Raw genomic sequence first — 18,542 nt, 5'->3', positions numbered from 1 at the left:
CCACGAACCCGTGTCCCCTGCATCGGCAGGCGGACTCTCAACTACTGCGCCACCAGGGAAGCCCCCCCTGACCAATTTTTATATGTTAAAAAAAAGTTTTTTTTGAAACTCTTTGATTTGATGTCTGCTGTGACCTTGGGTCTGTTTTGCTCCATCCATCCCTCTTTGGGTGCCTTTTTTGCCTTTTCCAAGACTGGATCTTTCTCCCTGTGTCTCTCACACCCTGGGTTTCCCGTAACAACCTTTTCTTCTGTTTCCTGCTGGCACTGAAAGCACACCTCCTCCCACCTGCTGGCGCCCCTCTCAGTCCTGCCCTTCTCTCCCTGCAGGGCATGCCGCCGATGACTCAGGCTCCCCGCATCATGCACCACATGCCGGGCCAGCCTCCCTACATGCCGCCCCCCGGCATGATCCCGCCTCCAGGCCTCGCACCCGGCCAGATCCCACCAGGGGCCATGCCTCCACAGCAGCTTATGCCGGGACAGATGCCACCTGCACAGCCTGTAAGTGTCTGGTCCTCCTGGGGTCTGCTATAGTCAGAAGACAGGAATGGCAAGGGGCTGGTGGGAGCACTGTTTTAGGTTGGGTGGTCTGGGCAGGCCTCCCTGAGAAGGTGATACTGGAGGATGAGGATGTAGCAGTGGTGTCAGGCCCTGGCACAGAGAAATTGGTGTGTTTGTTGGAGCAGCTTTGGAAGGTCACGGTGAGGCTGGAGTGGGGGTAGGCTGCACCTAGGTTCATTCAGTGAACTTCTGAGCACCTGCTTATGGGTACAGCAGTGCTCTCTTGTGGCTTACAGTCTAGGGGGGGCAAGACAGGCAACAACACAGGGTATGTCAGGTGCAGGACTAGAAAGAATTCAGGAAGGGGCAGGGGTGGGGTGGGGTGGGGCAGGGGCTGGAGAGCAGGAGGGCTGTAGATCCCTGACCAGACTCAATGGGCTCCCGTCGCTCTCCTGCAGCTTTCAGAAAATCCACCAAATCACATCTTGTTCCTCACAAACCTGCCTGAAGAGACCAACGAGCTCATGCTTTCCATGCTTTTCAACCAGTAAGTGGGGCCTGTCGCTGACCGGGGGCAAGAGGGTGATGGCCAGGAGGTGGCACCATGGGGATGGATGAGCTTCACAATTCTGTTGGTGGAGTCCCAAGCCTGCTTAGGCTGTACAGGTGGGACAACGACTAGAGGTTAAAAGGAGGAGGCTGAAGTCGGGCCTGCAGTGGCGGGGTGTGGAGGGCAGCAGTGGCCAGGGCGGGTGGGCCGTCCTCTGCCTTCATGGGGCTGCAGTGGGGCTCCAGGCTCTGGGTCTCATCTTTGCAATCTCTAAATTGGACACAGGCAAGTCAAACAACTGTGAGATGTCACTGAACACTGGCTAGACTGGTAGGAGTCAGCCTGTTTAGACTGCAAGTATGGGAGGTGGGGATGCTTGACCCTGCGTGCCCTGCAGATGGGATGCAGACCACCGCAGGCGTTGTGTAGGGTAACTGGCCACCGTTTAGTCATGCTCACCTGGTGGCTTTGCTTTTTTTTTTAACCCCCACATTTTTTTTTTATTGGAGTATAATTGCTTTACAATGTTGTGTTAGTTTCTGCTGTACAGTGAAGTGAATCAGCTATATGTGTATATATATCCCATTCCTCTTGGACCTCCCTCCCCCGCACCATCCCACCCATCTAGGTCCTCACAGAGCACCGAGCTGAGCTCCCTGTGCTATACAGCAGGTTCCCACTAGCTATCCATTTTACACATGGTAGTGTGTTCATGTCAAACCTAAACTCCAATTCATCCCACCCTCCCCTGACACCCCTGTGTTCACATGTCCGTTCTCTACATCTGTGTTTCTCTTCCTGCCCTGCAGATAGGTTCACCTATACCGTTTTTATCTGTACCTGTTTCTAACTGTATATCCTACAGAAATTCTAACACGAGGCCCCAGGGGCTGTGGGTAGGGCATTCCTCACAGTGTGGCAGGGAGCCGGAGGCAGCCTGGGAGAAGGGAGAGGTCAAGTGCAGGTGCTCACGACTGGACGCCACGTGGCAGCTAGAGGGAACAGGAAGAGCAGCGTGCGTGGTTCCTTATTCTAATGCCGAGGGGCAATTTTGAGAAGCTGAATAAAACGGGAAAAGAATGCCATGCGTTCATATACCATGTCCGCAGAACAATGCATATTTTCTAAGGATACTATGGAGAAAGGGATAACCAGTAAACATGAGGATGGTTGCCTAATGGGGAAGGAAGTAAGGAATGAGAAGAGGGAAATGAAAGAAACAGCAGACCATGAAAGTCGGGATGGTCGTTATTTCCGGAGTGGTTATTTGTACGATTCCTTAGATTGGGAGAGGACGTGGAGGGTGGGGAGGAGGCAGTGTTCTTTGTCTTGACGGAGGTTATGGTTGCACAGGTGTTCATGTTAACAGTTTTATTTAAATGGTATGTTTCCTTTGTGCACACTTTTTTATATTAGGGTTATCAACTTAGCGTCACACACATTTGGGACTGGATAATTCTTTGTTATTGGGGCTGTCCTCTGCATTGTGGGATGTTTAGCAACATTCCTGGCCCCTACCCCCAGGATGCCAGCAAGCTGGGGGGAGGTGCTGAGTCTGGATTCCTGAGGTCTCTGACCATCTCTCAGGTTCCCTGGCTTCAAGGAGGTCCGGCTGGTCCCAGGGCGGCACGACATCGCCTTCGTGGAGTTTGACAATGAGGTGCAGGCAGGGGCCGCACGCGACGCCCTGCAGGGTTTCAAGATCACCCAGAACAACGCCATGAAGATCTCCTTTGCCAAAAAGTAGCACCCTTTCCCCGTGTCTCTGTCCCCTGTTCTGGGGCCACCCCCTCCCCCTCTTGGCTCAGCCCCCTGAAGGTAAGTCCCCCTCGGGGGCCTTCTTGGAGCCGTGTGTGAGTGAATGGTCGCCACACAGCATCGTACCCAGAGTCTGTCCCCAGACATTGCACCTGGCGCTGTTAGGCTGGAATTAAAATGTTTTTTTTGAGGTTTGTTTTTTTCACAACCGTTTGTTTTTATTTTCTTGTCCTGTGTGTTTCCCTTCCCTGCACGTCAGATTATTCTGAGCGTTTGGGCCTCTCAGCATGTTGGGGATTGCAACCTTGGGAAAACCCAGAATAGTGTAGCAACATTGTCCAAACTAAAGTCACTTTTACCACTTTGGTAGATTTTTATTTTGTCTCAATCAGCATTCAGGGCAGGAAATTAAAACCCATTCTGCCAGGTACAGTTGGGCAGGTTCTGTACTGTGCAAGGATGCCACTTTTAATGGCACACCATTCACTTCGTAGACTTGTATGTTGATTCCAGTAATTTTCTAACATGATAGATTGTTAAGAAAGAGGTTTTTCTTCATCTTTTTCTAGACAAAAATGCCTTCTGTCATAGCAAGAGTCCCACAGAAACCATTCTAGGTACTTCAGGAAGAAAGGGAAGGGAATTGGGTATTCATGAAATCGTCGGGAGGATGTTAGTGATGGCAGTCTGGGTTGGAGACCTTTGAATTCAAGTTTGCAGCCCTCGATTGAGCTGCAGTCTCTAGAGTTCAGGAAGATGTCAATGCTGCTGTTGGGAGTCCCTAAACTTCACACTTGGAAGCTCCTGATCAGATGCTGGTACCAGGAGCGTGGCCAGTTCACACACAGCTGCTCCCCCCGCTGGCCAGATGCCAGCCAGGAGCTTCGGGCAGATGGCTGAACCAATCTTCCCTCCAGTGCCCCAACTGCAGGGGAGGCTGGGAAATGTGGTTCCTGGCTGGACAGTCACGTACCCAGCTGAAGCTATGGGTAAGAAGGGGAGATTGAATGGGGGACCTTTCTTCGCAGTCTGTCATACACCTGACCTGGCAATTTTTAAATCGACTGAAGTATATTATACGTGTATATGTATATATATAGCTTAAAACCTTTTCTCACACCATGTAGATGGGAAAGTGTGATCACTTGCCAGAGTAGAAAATTAACCACAAAAATAAATACAATAAGACATAGTGCTAAATTCTCCCTGGATATTTTTGTCCTGTCAAGGCTCTGAGCCCCAGCCTCCTCCTGCTGCACTCCTTCCATTAAAGAGGAACATCAATGTTTGAAGCATTTGAACATCAGGGTTTGTGGCACCAGAGGCACACTTTCACCTTGTAGGATCTGAAAGATGAAAAGGGGAAGGTGATTGCCGTCTTCACTAAATGGCACAGTGTTATTGCAGATGGCTCATGGGAACGCGGGGTCTGTGGTCCGTGGATCCTGGTTTCTACTGTCCGCCTGCTGGGGGGCTCCCTGGCTGTTTCCTCCATGGGCAGTTGATGTCTGCACTCTGAGCTTCATTTTCTTCCTGTGCAAAGAGGACTCTTTCTGTGGTGCACCGCCCACCCTCCTCTCCCCCCTCCTCCCCCCCACTGCTTCCCCACTGGGCACATAGCAAGCACATAGCAAATAACTTGCCGAGTACCTATTACACACTAAGTACTGTTCTTGGCACAGGTTGTGCGGTGGCAAATGAAATAGACAAGCTAATTTCAAATGCTGGGTTCTGATAGAAACAACTGACAATGGGGTGATGTGTTGGTGGAGCTGGGGAGCAGTAACAGGTGATCAAGGGGAGCCCCTCTGAGTAGGTGATATTTGAGTAGAGCTGTTTGATGCTCTCATGGTACTTGATGCTGGGTGTTGGGTATGTGGAGATGGCTTAGGCCCAGTCTTTGTCCCTGATGAATTCTTCCCCACCCCAAGCCTGTGTATGTCCATCCGCTTCCCCTAAAACTAAAGTTCGGACTTGCTTGCTGACCAGGGGTGAGAATACCTGAGGAAAGAGGTGGGTCTTCAGCATGTAGATCTCTTGTTTGAAGCACAGTTTTAGTAATGAGACTTGAGTTCAAATCCTCTGCCACTTTCTCATTCTGACCCTGGGCAACTGACTGAGCTCCAAGATCAGTAGTGATGGGTGTGGGCCTGGAGCCAGATCTAGCCCCTCCACTTCCCAACTCTGTAACCTTGGACAAGTTCTTTAAGGCTCTGTGCTTCCATTTCTACGTAAAGTGGGGTTATCACTCCTCTTAAAGGTGGTACAGAGTATACATTTGAGTTAATAAAAATATGCATGGTGAATGCTCTATAAATAAATACTAGTTTTTATTATTTCTGTTTCAGATGAGAAAGGTGAGGCTCTGGGAGGAGGACTAGCTTAGCCCAGGTCACCCAGTCAGGAAGTGGCTTATGAGGATAAATAGTGATCGTGGTAGGGCATCGCCTAGCTTAAGGTCCAACATATAATATTCACTCCATACTTGGGAGCTGGGGCTATTCCTGGCAATCAAAGGGCTGCCTTGTTCTGCTGCCCCTCAGCACAGGAAATTCCAAGGTGATTTTTCCATACTGGCTTCTCTGGTTCTGTCCCTGCGGGGGAGAGCAGAGGGGCCCAGGTCCCCAAGCCAACTCATAAAAGATGGAATTGAATATCAACTTGCCTGTCTTAACCCCGTCTCTGTTGAGGGGGTGGCTGTTACTTGGAGTGGCCTGGGCTGCCTTGAGCCTATCTGGGTATTTCCTTGTGCTGGCAGCCCTCACCCTGTCCTTGAAATGGTTCTGGCTGGGTAGCAGACTATAGGTGGTGTGGGTGAAATTTGGGACTGGTTTAAGGCGGGGACAAGACCCAGAACACAGGCTTCCTTGTGCTGCTGGAGAGGGAGGGCAGGAGGGAACTGGAGACCCTGTTCCTCCCTTAGGCACTCTCTTGCTTACAGTCCACGATGGCTTGGTCCTTGGTGTTCCTTGGTGTTGTCTTGCTGTCTGCCTTCCCAGGTCCTAGTGTTGGGGGCCACCTGATGCCCAAGCTGGCTGACTGGAAGCTGTGTGCTGACGAGGAATGCAGCCGTAAGAGTTGGGGGTTGGGGGCGTTGGGGGCTTGGATTGCTAGCCTGTGGGGAGGGGGAGGGTGCTGTTACTCCCTTCTGTTCCTTCCCCAGACCCCATCTCCATGGCTGTGGCCCTTCAGGACTACGTGGCCCCCGACTGCCGTTTCCTGACCATACGCCAGGGCCAAGTCGTGTATGTCTTCTCCAAGCTGAAGGGCCGAGGGCGGCTCTTCTGGGGAGGCAGTGTGAGTCTTGGGAGAACACAGGAGGAAAGGGTAGGGTGGCTGGGGTGGGCATGCACCCTGATTTTTCACCTGAAGGGAAAATCTGAGGGAGTGAACTGAAATATAGTTTTGGAGGGGAGGCTATTGTGGTCTACTTTACTTGGTTTAGCAATTATTAGGGCACCTACTATGGTGGGTTCAATAAAGAACGACCCCTTTATTCTAATGGAGGGAGACAAGGAGGTAGGTGCCACCCCATCAAAAATATCAGCAAGTATGTGCTGCTTTGAGAATTAATATAAAGTGGCTGGGTGACTAATTCACATGGGGTGGTCAGGGAGGACCTTCGAGCATGTGACTTTAAGCTGGGATTGGAATGACAAGGATGGAGCAAGCCAAGTCGAGATCAGCGAGAAGAGAGTGCAAAGATCTTAAGCAGGAGTGAGCTTGCCATCTTCCCAGACCCCGGCTTTTAACTCCTCTTCCCCAGGTTCAGGGAGATTACTATGGAGACGTAGCTGCTCGCCTGGGTTATTTCCCCAGTAGCATTGTACGTGAAGACCAGACCCTGAAGCCTGGCAAAACTGATGTGAAGACAGATGTGAGTGTCTTGGGGGCTGGCAGGGACTTGGAGGGAGGGCCCTTGGGCAAAGATGCTCCTACCCTTGGCTCCCTGGCATCCTAGCTGTATGCGCTGGAACAAATCCCCTGCCTTTTCTTATCTGAAAAATGAGTGATTTCTAAGTCCTAGTCCGATTGAGAGGTGCAAAGGGTAGAGGGCTCTAGGCTAATTTGCATAGCACTTGTGCAGCCAAACCTGCCCTCTGTGGCTGCAGCATTTGCTAAAACCACTAGATCTTTTGTGGTATGACCGCTAGTTTTCTCCCGTTTCCCCTTTCTCTTTTTCAGAAATGGGATTTCTACTGCCAGTGAGCTCAGTCTACCGCTGTCTCTGCTGTTGTTTTTCGCTGACTTTATGCAAATACATCAGCCAAGTGCAAACTGTGGGTCTCGCTGGTCTTTGTGGTGGGTCTATAGAAAGGAAGTGTTTCCCCAGGCTTCTGAATCTAGCCAGTCAACCCACTGACTGTCGTAACGTCAGTGGTTGCTAGGCAGAATTTCACGGACTAAAAGCTCTTTGCTCCAAGCTGGGTACCAGAGGTGGGCTCGTAAGCTTAGATATTACAAACAGATGAGAAGATGGAACAACTGAACAGCCAAACTGGGGGATTATAGTGTCTTCTCTAGACCAATAAGAGAACTATTGAACTATTGGGAATGAGCCAATTGAACCATGAGGAAGACATAAATCACAGAGCAGAGGTTTTCTAGGATTTCTTGGAAGATTATCCGCAAAGGGAGGTAGGAGGTTAATTTGTGCGTATCATGCGTACCATCCCAGTTTTCATCCTCCTTGCCTAAGAGATCAGTACGCCTCAGCTCTGGATCGGCTCCTACCTCCGCTCCCTTCTTTGCATTCGTGTCCCCGCCCCCAAGTCCGCTTCTACCCAATCTGGAATCTCGAGTCTGCCCACGGACTCCTGACCAAATCCGTTTCTCTGCTCGGCGAAGCGTCTCTGGCACCGCCAATCGCTCGTATTGGTCCCGCCCCTTTAGGCCCTGCCCCTCTCTCCCCACCAGTCTGCGCTTTTGACCCGCCCCCTGCCTGCAGAGTCCGCCAATCCTTGTCTTGGAAAGCGTGGCCTGGTGTCCCGCAGCATTAGCGGGTCGCGCCGGAGGGGGGTGGAGGCGGAAGTGGCGGCGCCGGCCCGGGGAGTAGGAAGAAGCCGGGGCTGCAGCCCGAGTGGAGCGGCTGCCAGCCGAGGAGCAGGCGCGGCCGTGTCGCCATATTGCGGCCCTAAGCGGCCGCGACCGAGTCATGGCTGAGACCTACGGTGAGGGTGGTGGGCGGAAGCTGGGGTCTGGGGTCTGGGCCCAGAAAGGATGCGGCCTGTGGGTATGGGGCGGGGCTTTATATATCAGGGGGCGGGGTCAGCTATTATGGGGCAGGGCCTAGTTGATGCTGGGAGGGGCTTAGTGGGTCTGAGGCTGAGCTTAATCAGTTTGGGCGGAGCCTGAGGGTCTGGTGTCTGGGCGAAATAGATCTGGGGCGGGATTTGAGGGAAACAGTCCTGATGGATCATGGTTAGGTCTTGAGGGAAAGGATGAGCCTTAATGTGTCTGGGCGGAGCCTGAGTGGATGGGGCGGGGCTGATTGTGTGAATGGCAGGGATCAACCTTGATGGGCTGGGGGGACGCTGAAGGGATGCTCTGGGCCCTGGGATTACTCTGGGAGAGGTCTGGAATGCGGTTGGGGGTGAGTTGTCCTTTAGGCGGTGGGGCTAATGGCAAGGGGTGGGGTTTAAGCTTGAGAATAGGGGTAGGGCCTTGGGCTGAGGGAGGGATGGAGGGACTGAGAATTGGAAAATCTGGATGGATGGATAGATAGGAAGTAGGAGAACAGGGTGCGGTAAAAGGAGCACTGGTTTAGGGGTCAGAGGGAGCTGCATTCATTCAACAAACAGAGAAAAGCAGAGGGAACTATGCAAAGACCCTGAGATAGGAACCAGCTTGTCATCTTCAGGGAGTAGACTAAAGGCCAGAGGCTGGAGTGGAGTGAATGAATCAGAAAGTGGTAGGAGCTGAGTTGTGGGGGCCAAGGGCAAGATTGTAGTCCTTGATAAAATGGTGAATCCTAGCTCTACCTGGCAGTGGGATCTTGGACAAGTCAGTTAACCTTTCTGGCCTCAGTTTCCTCATCTGGAAAATGGGGATAATTATTAGTATATCTCCCTCACAGAGTTTTCCTGAGGGTTGAGTTGTTGATGTAAGTAAAGACCTTTAGAACTGTGCCTGGTATGTGGTAAGCACTATATAAGAATTATCCGTTACAGTTGTTACCCACTGTTCTGTATCTGTCTGTGTCTGTTCTCTCCCCATAATTGTGATGTTCTTTGGATTCCATCTTTTCATGTCTATCTTTCTCTCTCCATGGGTTTCCTTGAATTTGGCTCCATCTGCTCAGACTTCCTCTTCAAATTCCTGGTGATTGGCAGTGCAGGAACGGGCAAATCATGTCTCCTTCATCAGTTCATTGAGAATAAGTGTGAGTTTCTGACAGTGGTCCTGGGAGCACTAAACTGTGGGCATGGCCATGGTGTGGGCAAGTAGGTAGCTGCCGGGGTGGGCAGGGGCAGGGCTGGCCAGAGGTACAACTCCAGTGCTGGCTGCCTGGTCCTTACCTTGGTATACGCTCTTTGCTAGGTCCTCCTTGCGCCTCAGTCACCCCAGCAATGAGAATGGGTTTGTACCGGCTGAGGAGGCCTTGGAGGACAGGGAATCCTCTGAGCCCCCGCACTGCCTCTTCTCCCCCTCCCACTCCCAGTCAAACAGGACTCCAACCACACAATCGGCGTGGAGTTTGGATCTCGGGTGGTCAACGTGGGTGGGAAGACCGTGAAGCTACAGATTTGGGACACAGCCGGCCAGGAGCGGTTTCGGTAGGTGGGCTGGGCCCCCATGGAGAGAAGGTAGGGGAGAGGGGAGGAGAGAGGAGGGATAGAGGTGTGCAGAGTTACCTGGAAACATAATGACAGGAGCAAGGAGACGCTGAGGGGGCAGGCAAGGGAGAGGGAGAGAGAGAGAAAGAGACTGTGATGAGCAGGTCCACGTAGTCAAAGAAAGAAGGCGTCTTGGAGAGAGGATGGCAGAGACAATGAGAAAAAGAGACTGAGAAGGAAGCATAATGAAGAGTGAGAGGGCCCGGGAGGGACGGCAGACCCTAGCGAGACTGTGGGATAAACCCATGTGGCTGGAGGGATGGAGACTTTTCCCCAGGGAGACACGAGGCCTGGAGACAAGGAGATGCTTGGGGTAGGGCGAGGGGTAGAGAATGACAGAGAATGACTAAAACAGAAAAGGAAACTTGAAAGAGAGATGCAAACACTCAGGAAGGGAGACAGAAAGAGAGACAGACTGAGAGAGAAGAGAAAGAGAAGGGAGATAAGGAGACTCAAAGAGAAACAGAGGTGAGAGACAGGGAGAGTGGGACAGGGGTGGCCAGAGAGATGGAGAAATGGATGTTTTGTGGGGAGAGGGAAATGTGTAGGACTCAGCACACAGTATGTCTTTAGGACATCTCTGCAGAAAAGGTGACAGACACATGGAAACCCTGAGTCTGAGAAACTCAGGGAGTTTCTCAGCAGGGAGAGAGAAGCAAGGGAATCCAGTCCATGGGGAAGTGTGGTCCCTGGGCAGCACTGAGTAGCTGCTGAGTTAATGTTTGTGTGTGAGTTCTCTGCTTGAGGTGCACAGAGATAGAGACTGAGAGGGTGGAGGGGAGATAGGTGTACGACGTGCACCAGGCTGGCAGTAAGTGCTCCATAAATGCTTGCGGCATGATTGCATGAGTTCCAGAGGGACCCAGCCTGTTCCAGGGAGAAGCAGACAGTTGGCCACTCTGGGAAGGGGGCCTCCCCAACCAGAGCAGGAGAGGGCCAAGCGGATGTAGTTGTGTAGTGCTTGGCTAGGACTTGGCGAAAGGGGGATGACAGAAAATATTGAATGAATGAATGAATGGGAAAGGGTGAGGATGACAGAGCCAGAGCAACAGAGATGGAGAGAAATAGAGAATTAAAGATACACATGCACACAAGAAACAGAAAGGCACAGACCAATGAAGAGATGCACAAAGACAGGGACACAGAGAGAGTCAAAGGTAGGAAGAGGGAATTCCCTGGCCGTCCAGTAGTTAGGACTCAGTGCTTTCACTGCCGGGGCCCCACGTTCAATCCCTGGTCAGGGAACTAAGGTCCCACAGGCCAAATGGCACGGCCAAAAAGTTGTTTTTTTTTGTTTTTTTTTGTTTTTGTGGTACGCGGGCTTCTCACTGTTGTGGCCTCTCCCGTTGCGGAGCACAGGCTCCGGACGCGCAGGCTCAGCGGCCATGGCTCACGGGCCCAGCCGCTCCACAGCATGTGGGATCTTCCCGGACCAGGGCACGAACCCGTGTCCCCTGCATCGGCAGGCGGACTGTCAACCACTGCGCCACGAGGGAAGCCCAAAAAGTTTTAAAAAATGAAAAAAAAAAAAAAAGAAAAAAAGGTAGGGAGACTGAGGCAGAGGCAGGCAGCTAAGTGCGATAGAGATTGAGGGAAACAGAGAGACCACAAGTGAGAGAAACTGTAGACCACGGCCAGGTTTAGGGGGATGGGCCAGCAGTGAAGGGGGGCCTCCGAACCACCAGTCTCTCTCCGCAGAGGGGGGCAGTCCTGGGGCACACCCCAGCCTCAGGGGTGACTGGGTCCCCCTGGCCCCACAGGTCGGTGACACGGAGTTACTACCGAGGGGCGGCTGGAGCCCTGCTGGTGTATGACATCACCAGGTGGGTGCACGGAGTGGGGCGGGGTGGGGCCTGGGCTGCCCCCCACCTGCGTCCGCCTCCCTCCTGGCTCCCTTCTCCACAGCCGGGAGACCTACAACTCGCTGGCCGCCTGGCTGACGGATGCCCGCACGCTGGCCAGCCCCAATATCGTGGTCATTCTCTGTGGCAACAAGAAGGACCTGGACCTGGAGCGTGAGGTCACTTTCCTGGAGGCCTCCCGCTTTGCCCAGGAGAACGGTGAGGGCTGGGCAGGGGGGCTATACAGTGGGGCCCATGGGCCTGCTGGCTCTCTGTAGCTCTGCCCAGCAGGGGAATGTGGAGATTTAGAGGTCTGGGTTCAAATCTGGGTGTTGCCACATTGCAAGCTGTGTGACCACTCTGGTCCTCAGTTTCCTCATCTGGAAAGCTGGGATCACAGCGTTTCTGCTTCACATAGTGCATGACCGTTAAGGGATGTGGTCCATGGGGACTTCTCAGCACTGCCTGGATGGATGGGTGCTTGACTCACGGTGGCTGCTAAGAAGGTTTTGACCACTGTGGGGAGGCAGCACAGGGTATTGGTATAAGGTGGAGACTGCAAACTCTGATGGCCCTAGGGGACAGGTACATTTTGTGAGCAAGGGAGAGGGTACAGGGTAGACTCCAGGTTAGCAGGCACTGGCATTAGGGGAGTAGACGAGACTGACAGCCACATCGAAAGGTATGCAAGGATACTATCATCCAAAAGACCACAAATAACAAATGTTGTCAAGGATGTGGAGAAAAGGGAACCCTCCTACACTGTTGGGGGGAATGTAAATTGGTGCAGCCACTATGGAGAACAGTATGGAGATTTCTCAAAAAACTAAAATTGAACTACCATGTGACCCAGCAATCCCACTAGTGGGTATAGATCTGAAAAAAACAAAAACACTAATTCGAAAAGATACACATACCCCAATGTTCATAGCAGCATTATTTACAATTGCCAAGATATGGAAGCAACCTAAGTGTCCATCAGCAGAGGAATGGATAAACAAGATGTGGTATATATATATATATATATATATATATATACACACACAATGGAATACTACTCAGCTATAAAAAAAAAATGAAATAATGCCATTTGCAGCAACATAGATGGACTTGGAGAGCATTATGCTAGGTGAAATAAGTCAGACAGAGAAAGACAAATACTGTTTGGTATCACTTATATGTGGAATCTAAAAAATAAAACAAACTAGTGAATATAACAACAACAAAAGGTAAGCAGGTCTAAACTCATTTGAAAACATGTTGGCCAAAATCTGCTGGCCTAGGGTCTGTCCATGTTCCTTCAGTTTGTAACCTGCAGGTTTAGAGGATTTGCCATCAGAAAGATGTGGATTTGAATCCTGGGTCTTACTTACTGTGAGATGGCTGTCATATGACTGGTGGGTGGTCTGTGATGGGCCTGTGCTAGATGGTGCTGGGGACACAGTGATGAAGACAGCCCTGGACCCAGCTGTCATGGCCACACAGTCCGGGGGGCAGGGGGAGGACCATTTCCAGATAGTGACAGCCCAAAGAGGTCAGGGCTGGGAGTGGGGAGGCACAGGGGTCTGTGGGAGCCCAGAGGAGGCACCTGACTCATCCTGGGAGGTCAGGAGGACTTCTTGGAGGAGGAGATGTGAGCTGAGCTCTAAAGGAAGAGCTCGGTGGGTACCTGGGGAAGGGGGCATTCATGGCAGGGGAACAGCATGTACGGAGGCCCAGATTGAAGGCAAAGGTGGAACGTTTGAGGAACAGAACGAGAGGCAGCAGGTCAGAGTCGGAGTGGAGGATGGGGACTGACTGAGACCCTGACCTTCTGAGTGTCTGCCCCCCCAGAGCTAATGTTCCTGGAAACTAGTGCTCTCACGGGTGAGAACGTGGAGGAGGCTTTCCTGAAGTGTGCCCGCACCATTCTGAACAAGATCGACTCGGGTGAGGCCCCCAACTGCCCGCAGTGGGAGTGGAAGGCAGGGTCCAGAGGACTCCAAGGGACCAGTCCTTACCTCTCTGCTCCCCCCAGGTGAGCTTGACCCCGAGCGGATGGGCTCCGGCATTCAATATGGTGACGCCTCCCTTCGCCAGCTGCGGCAGCCTCGGAGTGCCCAGGCCGTGGCCCCTCAGCCCTGCGGCTGCTGAGACCTGCAGAGCCAGGTGGGATACTGGGGACTTGGGCTGCAGGGCTGGTCTCCTGACAAAGGGGAGTACGGAGCAGAGACAGAGACACAGAAAAGGAGAGATGACAAGAGAAACAGAGTGAGGAAGAAAGACGCAAGAACACTTGAGTTAAAGGGGCCATCTTCCCGGCCCTGGGAAACCACCCGTCCTTCCCATCCCACCGCCAGCTCTCTGCCCTGCATCTCTGACCCTCCCATTCATAATTCATCAAATGTTTGTTGAGCGCCTCCTCAGTGCCAGGCCCTGTCCCAGCACTGGGGCTATAACAGTGGGGAAAACAGACAAAAATCCCTGCCTTCGTGGAGGAGATGGACAATAAACAAGATACACAAGCAAATTGTATAGTAGGTAGGGCGAGGCGATAGGAGCTATGGAGAAGAATCAAGGAGGGAGGGGCGGCGGAGGAGTGGAGTGTTAAATAGGATGATGAGCGGAGGCCTCACTGAGAAGGTGACATTTGAGCAAAGACCTGAAGGAGCTGAGGGAGGGGTCATGTGGGGACCTGGGGGAAGAGTGTTCTAAGCAGAGAGAACAGCCAGTACAAAGCCCTGAGGTAGGGCCCTGCCTCCTCCCCTGGGTGAGGAAGTCCAAGGAGGCCAGCGTGGCTGCAGTGGAGTGTGTGTGTGTGCGTGCGCGCGCGCGTGCGTGCCGGGGAGTAAGTGAGCTGGAGATGAGGTTGGGGTGGGAGGAAGCAGGAGAATTAGGGCCTTGTGGGCATGGGAAGGACCCTGGCTATACGCTGGGTGTGATGAGAGCTATAGGAGGGCTCCGAGCAGAGAAGGGACAAGATCTGATTCAGGTGTTCACAGGGCCCCTCTGGCTGCATATAGAGGAGAGACTGAAGGGGGCAGGGGTGGTTGCCTGGAGACCAGTGAGTAGGTGAGAGACGATGGTGGACAGGATCAAGGTGGGGGCGGAGGAGGGGTTGCGAAGTGAATAGGTTTGTACCCTCCCTGATCTGTCTCCAGGCTTGTCCCCTCCTCATGTAGTCACTGGGTCTTCCTAAAGCACAAATCTGATTCCTTCCCTCTCTTTTCGGGTAACCTCTCCCCCTCCTCTAGGAAGCCATGCTTGTTCCCCTGTGCTTGGTCCAAAGTCCTTGACAGGCTTGAAAGTTCCTACAGGATTTGGTCCTATCCCCACCTCTCTGCGGGTGTGTATGTCTTGACAATTCTTGTCTCTGTGCTTCATGCCCACCCAACCCTCCACCCCACAGCCACTGGCAGCTCCAGGATGGCTGTGGAGCAAAGTGTTTAGACTTTGGATATATGTACTTAGAGAGCAGAGCCAACATAATTTCCTGATGAATGGATATGGAATGTGAGAGAGGAGTCAAGGGTGAGCTCTTTGGGCAGGGCTGTTTTCCTTCCAGGCCTTTGCATCTGCTGTGCCTGTGCTCCCTTCTGGCACCAACTCCCATTCATCATCAGGTCTCTGCTAAAATGCCTCTTCCTGCAGGGAACCTTCATAGGCTTCCCAAATGGGGTCACTCCCTCTAGATGGGCAGTCTCACAACTGCCCCTCCTTTTCAAAGCCTTCAACTGACAGAGTTGATCATTGTTATCTGTATGGTGTTTGTCTAACCCATCTGAGAAGGTGATAGATCAGACTCCAGAGCTGGGCTGCCTGCATTTATACTCCAACTCTGTCACTTCATAGCTCTGGGCAAATTATTTAACCTCTCTGGGTCTTGGTTTCCTCGTCTGTAAATGGGGATAACGATAGTACCCACCTCAGTGTGAGTGTGGAGGAGATTAGGTTAATTCATGTAAAGTGCTTAGAACAGGGCCTGACGCCCGACAGTCAGTAAACTAAGACTTGATAAACGAGGGCTGTTTATTATTTTTCTTCTTATCCATTTTAAAGACTCTGGGCTGTGTAGAATCAGATGGGTGTGTACTCTCCGCCTCAGAGCTTAGTTTTGAGTCTGTTTCAGGGTGTTCCCTCAGTGAATCAGATGTAGTAAGACTGCATTTTCAAACTTTGTTGATTGCACTCTACAGGAGGAAATATACTTTGTTGATCTAATACAGTCACACACGTATAAAACTAAAACACGTTCTCGTATTAATATTCTTTCTCTTAAAATTGAGGTGAAATTCACACAACAAACTTAGCCATTTTAAAGTGTACAGTTCAGTGGCATTTAGTACATTCGCAAGGTTATGCAACCACCACCTCTGTCTAGTTTCAAAGCATTTTCATCACCCTTAAAAGGAAACCCCATACCCTTTAAGCATTCATTCTCCATTCTCCCCAGCTTCTGGCCCCCACCCATCTGCTTTCTGTCTCTATGAACCAACATATGAAGCACTCTGAAATTTTCTTTCTTTTCTTTTTTTTTTTTAATATGTTAACATTTTAATTTTTATGGTATTTTCTATTTTATTCTGTTACAATTGCTCAAGGCCCACCAAACTGATTTCCCAACTCACTAATGCAGTTGTACACATTGGAATCACCTGGAGAGCTTTAAAAGATACTGATGCCCAGGCCTTACCCCAGAGATTCTGAAGTGATCTGGGGATTTCCAGAAGCTCCCAGGTAATGCTATCTGCAGATAACTACAAAACAGGAACTGATGTGTCTCCTCGGTTTGGAAAACACGGGAATGAGACCTAGAGCCTGGATGATCCAGGAACATAAAGGAACACAGAGGTGCAAAGGTGGGGACACAGAATGTAGACACTGAGATGCCCCTCTACAGACTCAAGGAGACAGCTCTCTGAGGCAAGTAAACAGGGAGATGCACGTGCCCTCAGCTCTAGAGCCCCAAAGTACCTGAAACAGACAAGAAACAGAAAGCCAGACAATGTAGAAACTTTGGGAGAAAGAGAAAAGTATGGACAGACAGGCACAGTTAGGCGGGCAGGAAGATACCCAGAAATGAGACAGAGACACCAGCCGACAGACCCAAGATCCCTCCAGTTCACGGCACACTTTTCTTTCAGCTCACCCATTCTCCAGGACCAGCCCTGTCCTCTGGCTGGGGCCCAGACCCAGGCCCTGGGAGACTGAGCCCCTTACCTGACCTGGCCCCAGAGAAGCTGCCCCGCCACCTGTCCCCCTTCCCTGGCCTGGTGGGGCCTGGCTGAGGGGCAAGACTGAGCCACAGGGGAAGGGGGAATCCGTACCTGCTGCTGCTTCCTCTGTCTTGGCTAACCCCTCTTCCCCCTGAACCCCTAACTATGCTCAAAGAGTTTCCAAAGCCCGAGACCAGGGCCATTTGGCCTCAGCTCCCCTGGCCCTGCCACTGCGAGTACGTGTTATTTATTACCTTACCTGGAGGCCTGTCCCGTCCCCACCCCACCCCCATAAAGCATTGTTTACACCTGTGTCATAGCCTCTGTCATTTTGGGGTGGTGGGGAGGGGGGGCAAAAGAGGTCACTGATGGTGTTTGGGGGCCATGTTTTTGGGTTGGACATGGCACGGGGGTCCACCATGACTCCATGGCTCAGATGTATGTTGTAGAGGGAGTTTGCCCACATACGTAACACTAATGTCCCTGTGTTTGCGATGGGTGTGATGGGATCTGTAGGAATGTGTGCTGCTTGTGTGTGTGACACTGTTGCTTATGACTACTCTGTGTCCTTGGTGATTGTGTCTGTAAGACTGGCGTTGTTTCGGACACCGAAGCTAGGGAATGAGAATTCAGGCCTGTAGTTGAACCCTGGGTCTGGGCCCGGTGGGTGATAGCTATGCATGTCTGATGCCTGAAAGTCTGAGGCAGTGTCTGTTTGGTGTGTGACTGCGTTTGTGTGCCCCTGAGGTCTGTGTGTGTTTTGCTGTGAATTTGAGTCCTTTGATAAACTTGTGTGTGACCATGAACCCTGTGTGTGTCCCTGAAGACTGTGGGCTTTTGTGCCACCGGGACTCCTGTGCATATTTGAGATCAGTGTGTTGCCTCCTGTGTCCAGGTGAACCTCTGACACCCGCACATGCTCTGCCAGGGACAGGTGCAGCCCACTGAGGACACTGCCAACTGCTCTCCCAACCCCAGTTTGGCCTTAAACCACCCTCACGGGAGGCCTGAGTCCCTGCTCAGCCTGGGTGCTGGCGGAGGGGGTGGGGCATTTAAATGACTCCATCTGCATAGTCCTCCAGAGACTATGGCTGTCATGAGACTCGAGGCTGTCATGCAAATGTCTTCTCTGAGCAGCTTTCCTAGGTTGTTTTATTCGGGCGCCACACAGTTGCCCCGATGGGGCAGGGTGGAGCGGGTCGGAATGTTTGCACGTCCCTTCTGGTTCTTTTTCCCTTCTCTCAAGGGCGTTCCGCTCTTTTTTTCCTCCGTTATAAAAAGTCCTTATGTAAATTACTTACTGTCGTGCAAATTTACATACATTTCCCAACTAATTGCTCAGACGTTTCTCAATATTCCTATTCTTGGGCTGTGAGAAGGCGGAGCTGTCCATGTAAATAATACCGATGATCTGTATGCGTCCCCTACCCTGCTACTCAACGTTCCGCCGACTTCTCGGCTCCAAGGGGGCGGGCCTGTCTATGTAAATAGACTTATTTACATACCCCTCCCACTCGCTTGGCATAATATGTGCCGAAACTCCCCCACCGGATCCAGCCCTTCCTAACTGCGTTCCTCCTCTCGCGCAGAAGGGGCGGAGCGGAGAGTGCATAAAAACCTTGTGTCGGCTACTGATCCGTTTCCCCTTTCTCGAGAGAGAGAGGGTGTTCTGAATTTCCTCGCCCCGCCCCGCGCATTTCGCGCCTGCGCAAGCCCAGTCTCCTCCGCCCGGATGCGGTCACGTGCCCACCGGGCGAGGCGGGGGCGGAGCGTCGCGGGTGGTGGGGGCGGGGTATGGCGCGCTGTGCGGCGCAGGGCGGCTGGCACAAACGGCGGCGCCGGGGCCGGAGGAAAAACCT

General features: G+C 52.1%; 3 protein-coding genes across 4 annotated transcripts in view; all 3 read left to right on the top strand.

Annotated features, from left to right (window-relative positions):
* SNRPA (small nuclear ribonucleoprotein polypeptide A) overlaps positions 1 to 3,013 on the top strand; it is an 11,231-nt gene extending 8,218 nt beyond the window's left edge. Inside the window, exons 5-7 of the mRNA XM_007458634.1 lie at positions 330 to 503; positions 962 to 1,050; positions 2,641 to 3,013. Coding sequence (XP_007458696.1) covers positions 330 to 503; positions 962 to 1,050; positions 2,641 to 2,800 — 423 coding nt within the window. The 3' untranslated portion in view covers positions 2,801 to 3,013. The remainder of the gene's footprint in view (positions 1 to 329; positions 504 to 961; positions 1,051 to 2,640) is intronic.
* A 2,578-nt stretch (positions 3,014 to 5,591) lies between these two features.
* Positions 5,592 to 7,090, top strand: MIA (MIA SH3 domain containing). Its single transcript, XM_007458631.1, has 4 exons — positions 5,592 to 5,882; positions 5,975 to 6,108; positions 6,578 to 6,688; positions 6,997 to 7,090. Exons 1-4 carry the CDS (start codon positions 5,759 to 5,761, stop codon positions 7,018 to 7,020), a joined length of 393 nt encoding a protein of 130 aa, XP_007458693.1. The 5' UTR covers positions 5,592 to 5,758; the 3' UTR covers positions 7,021 to 7,090.
* Positions 7,028 to 16,997, top strand: RAB4B (RAB4B, member RAS oncogene family). Of its 2 annotated transcripts, XM_007458632.1 has the most exons (8): positions 7,811 to 7,982; positions 9,113 to 9,193; positions 9,473 to 9,587; positions 11,408 to 11,470; positions 11,553 to 11,707; positions 13,322 to 13,417; positions 13,506 to 13,636; positions 16,612 to 16,997. In XM_007458632.1, exons 1-7 carry the CDS (start codon positions 7,967 to 7,969, stop codon positions 13,619 to 13,621), a joined length of 642 nt encoding a protein of 213 aa, XP_007458694.1. In that variant the 5' UTR covers positions 7,811 to 7,966; the 3' UTR covers positions 13,622 to 13,636; positions 16,612 to 16,997. The 2 variants fall into 2 exon arrangements, with proteins under 2 accessions (XP_007458695.1, XP_007458694.1); XM_007458633.1 differs by lacking the exons at positions 7,811 to 7,982; positions 16,612 to 16,997 and adding an exon at positions 7,028 to 7,075 and having other exon boundaries at positions 9,052 to 9,193; positions 13,506 to 13,621.
* The last annotated feature ends 1,545 nt before the right edge of the window (positions 16,998 to 18,542 follow it).

This window comes from Lipotes vexillifer, unplaced genomic scaffold (genome assembly GCF_000442215.2).
Source record: "Lipotes vexillifer unplaced genomic scaffold, Lipotes_vexillifer_v1.1 scaffold371, whole genome shotgun sequence".
Lineage (NCBI taxonomy): Eukaryota > Metazoa > Chordata > Mammalia > Artiodactyla > Lipotidae > Lipotes > Lipotes vexillifer.
This window is presented reverse-complemented; position numbering and strand designations above follow the sequence as displayed.

Coding starts and splice junctions, on each gene's coding strand:
- RAB4B (XM_007458633.1), top strand. Junction 11,471..11,552: donor CTGGTGTATGACATCACCAG/GTGGGTGCACGG, acceptor CCTTCTCCACAG/CCGGGAGACCTACAACTCGC. Junction 13,418..13,505: donor TCTGAACAAGATCGACTCGG/GTGAGGCCCCCA, acceptor TGCTCCCCCCAG/GTGAGCTTGACCCCGAGCGG.
- MIA (XM_007458631.1), top strand. CDS start 5,759: ATGGCTTGGTCCTTGGTGTTCCTTGGTGTTGTCTTGCTGTCTGCCTTC. Junction 5,883..5,974: donor TGCTGACGAGGAATGCAGCC/GTAAGAGTTGGG, acceptor TTCCTTCCCCAG/ACCCCATCTCCATGGCTGTG. Junction 6,109..6,577: donor GGCTCTTCTGGGGAGGCAGT/GTGAGTCTTGGG, acceptor CCTCTTCCCCAG/GTTCAGGGAGATTACTATGG.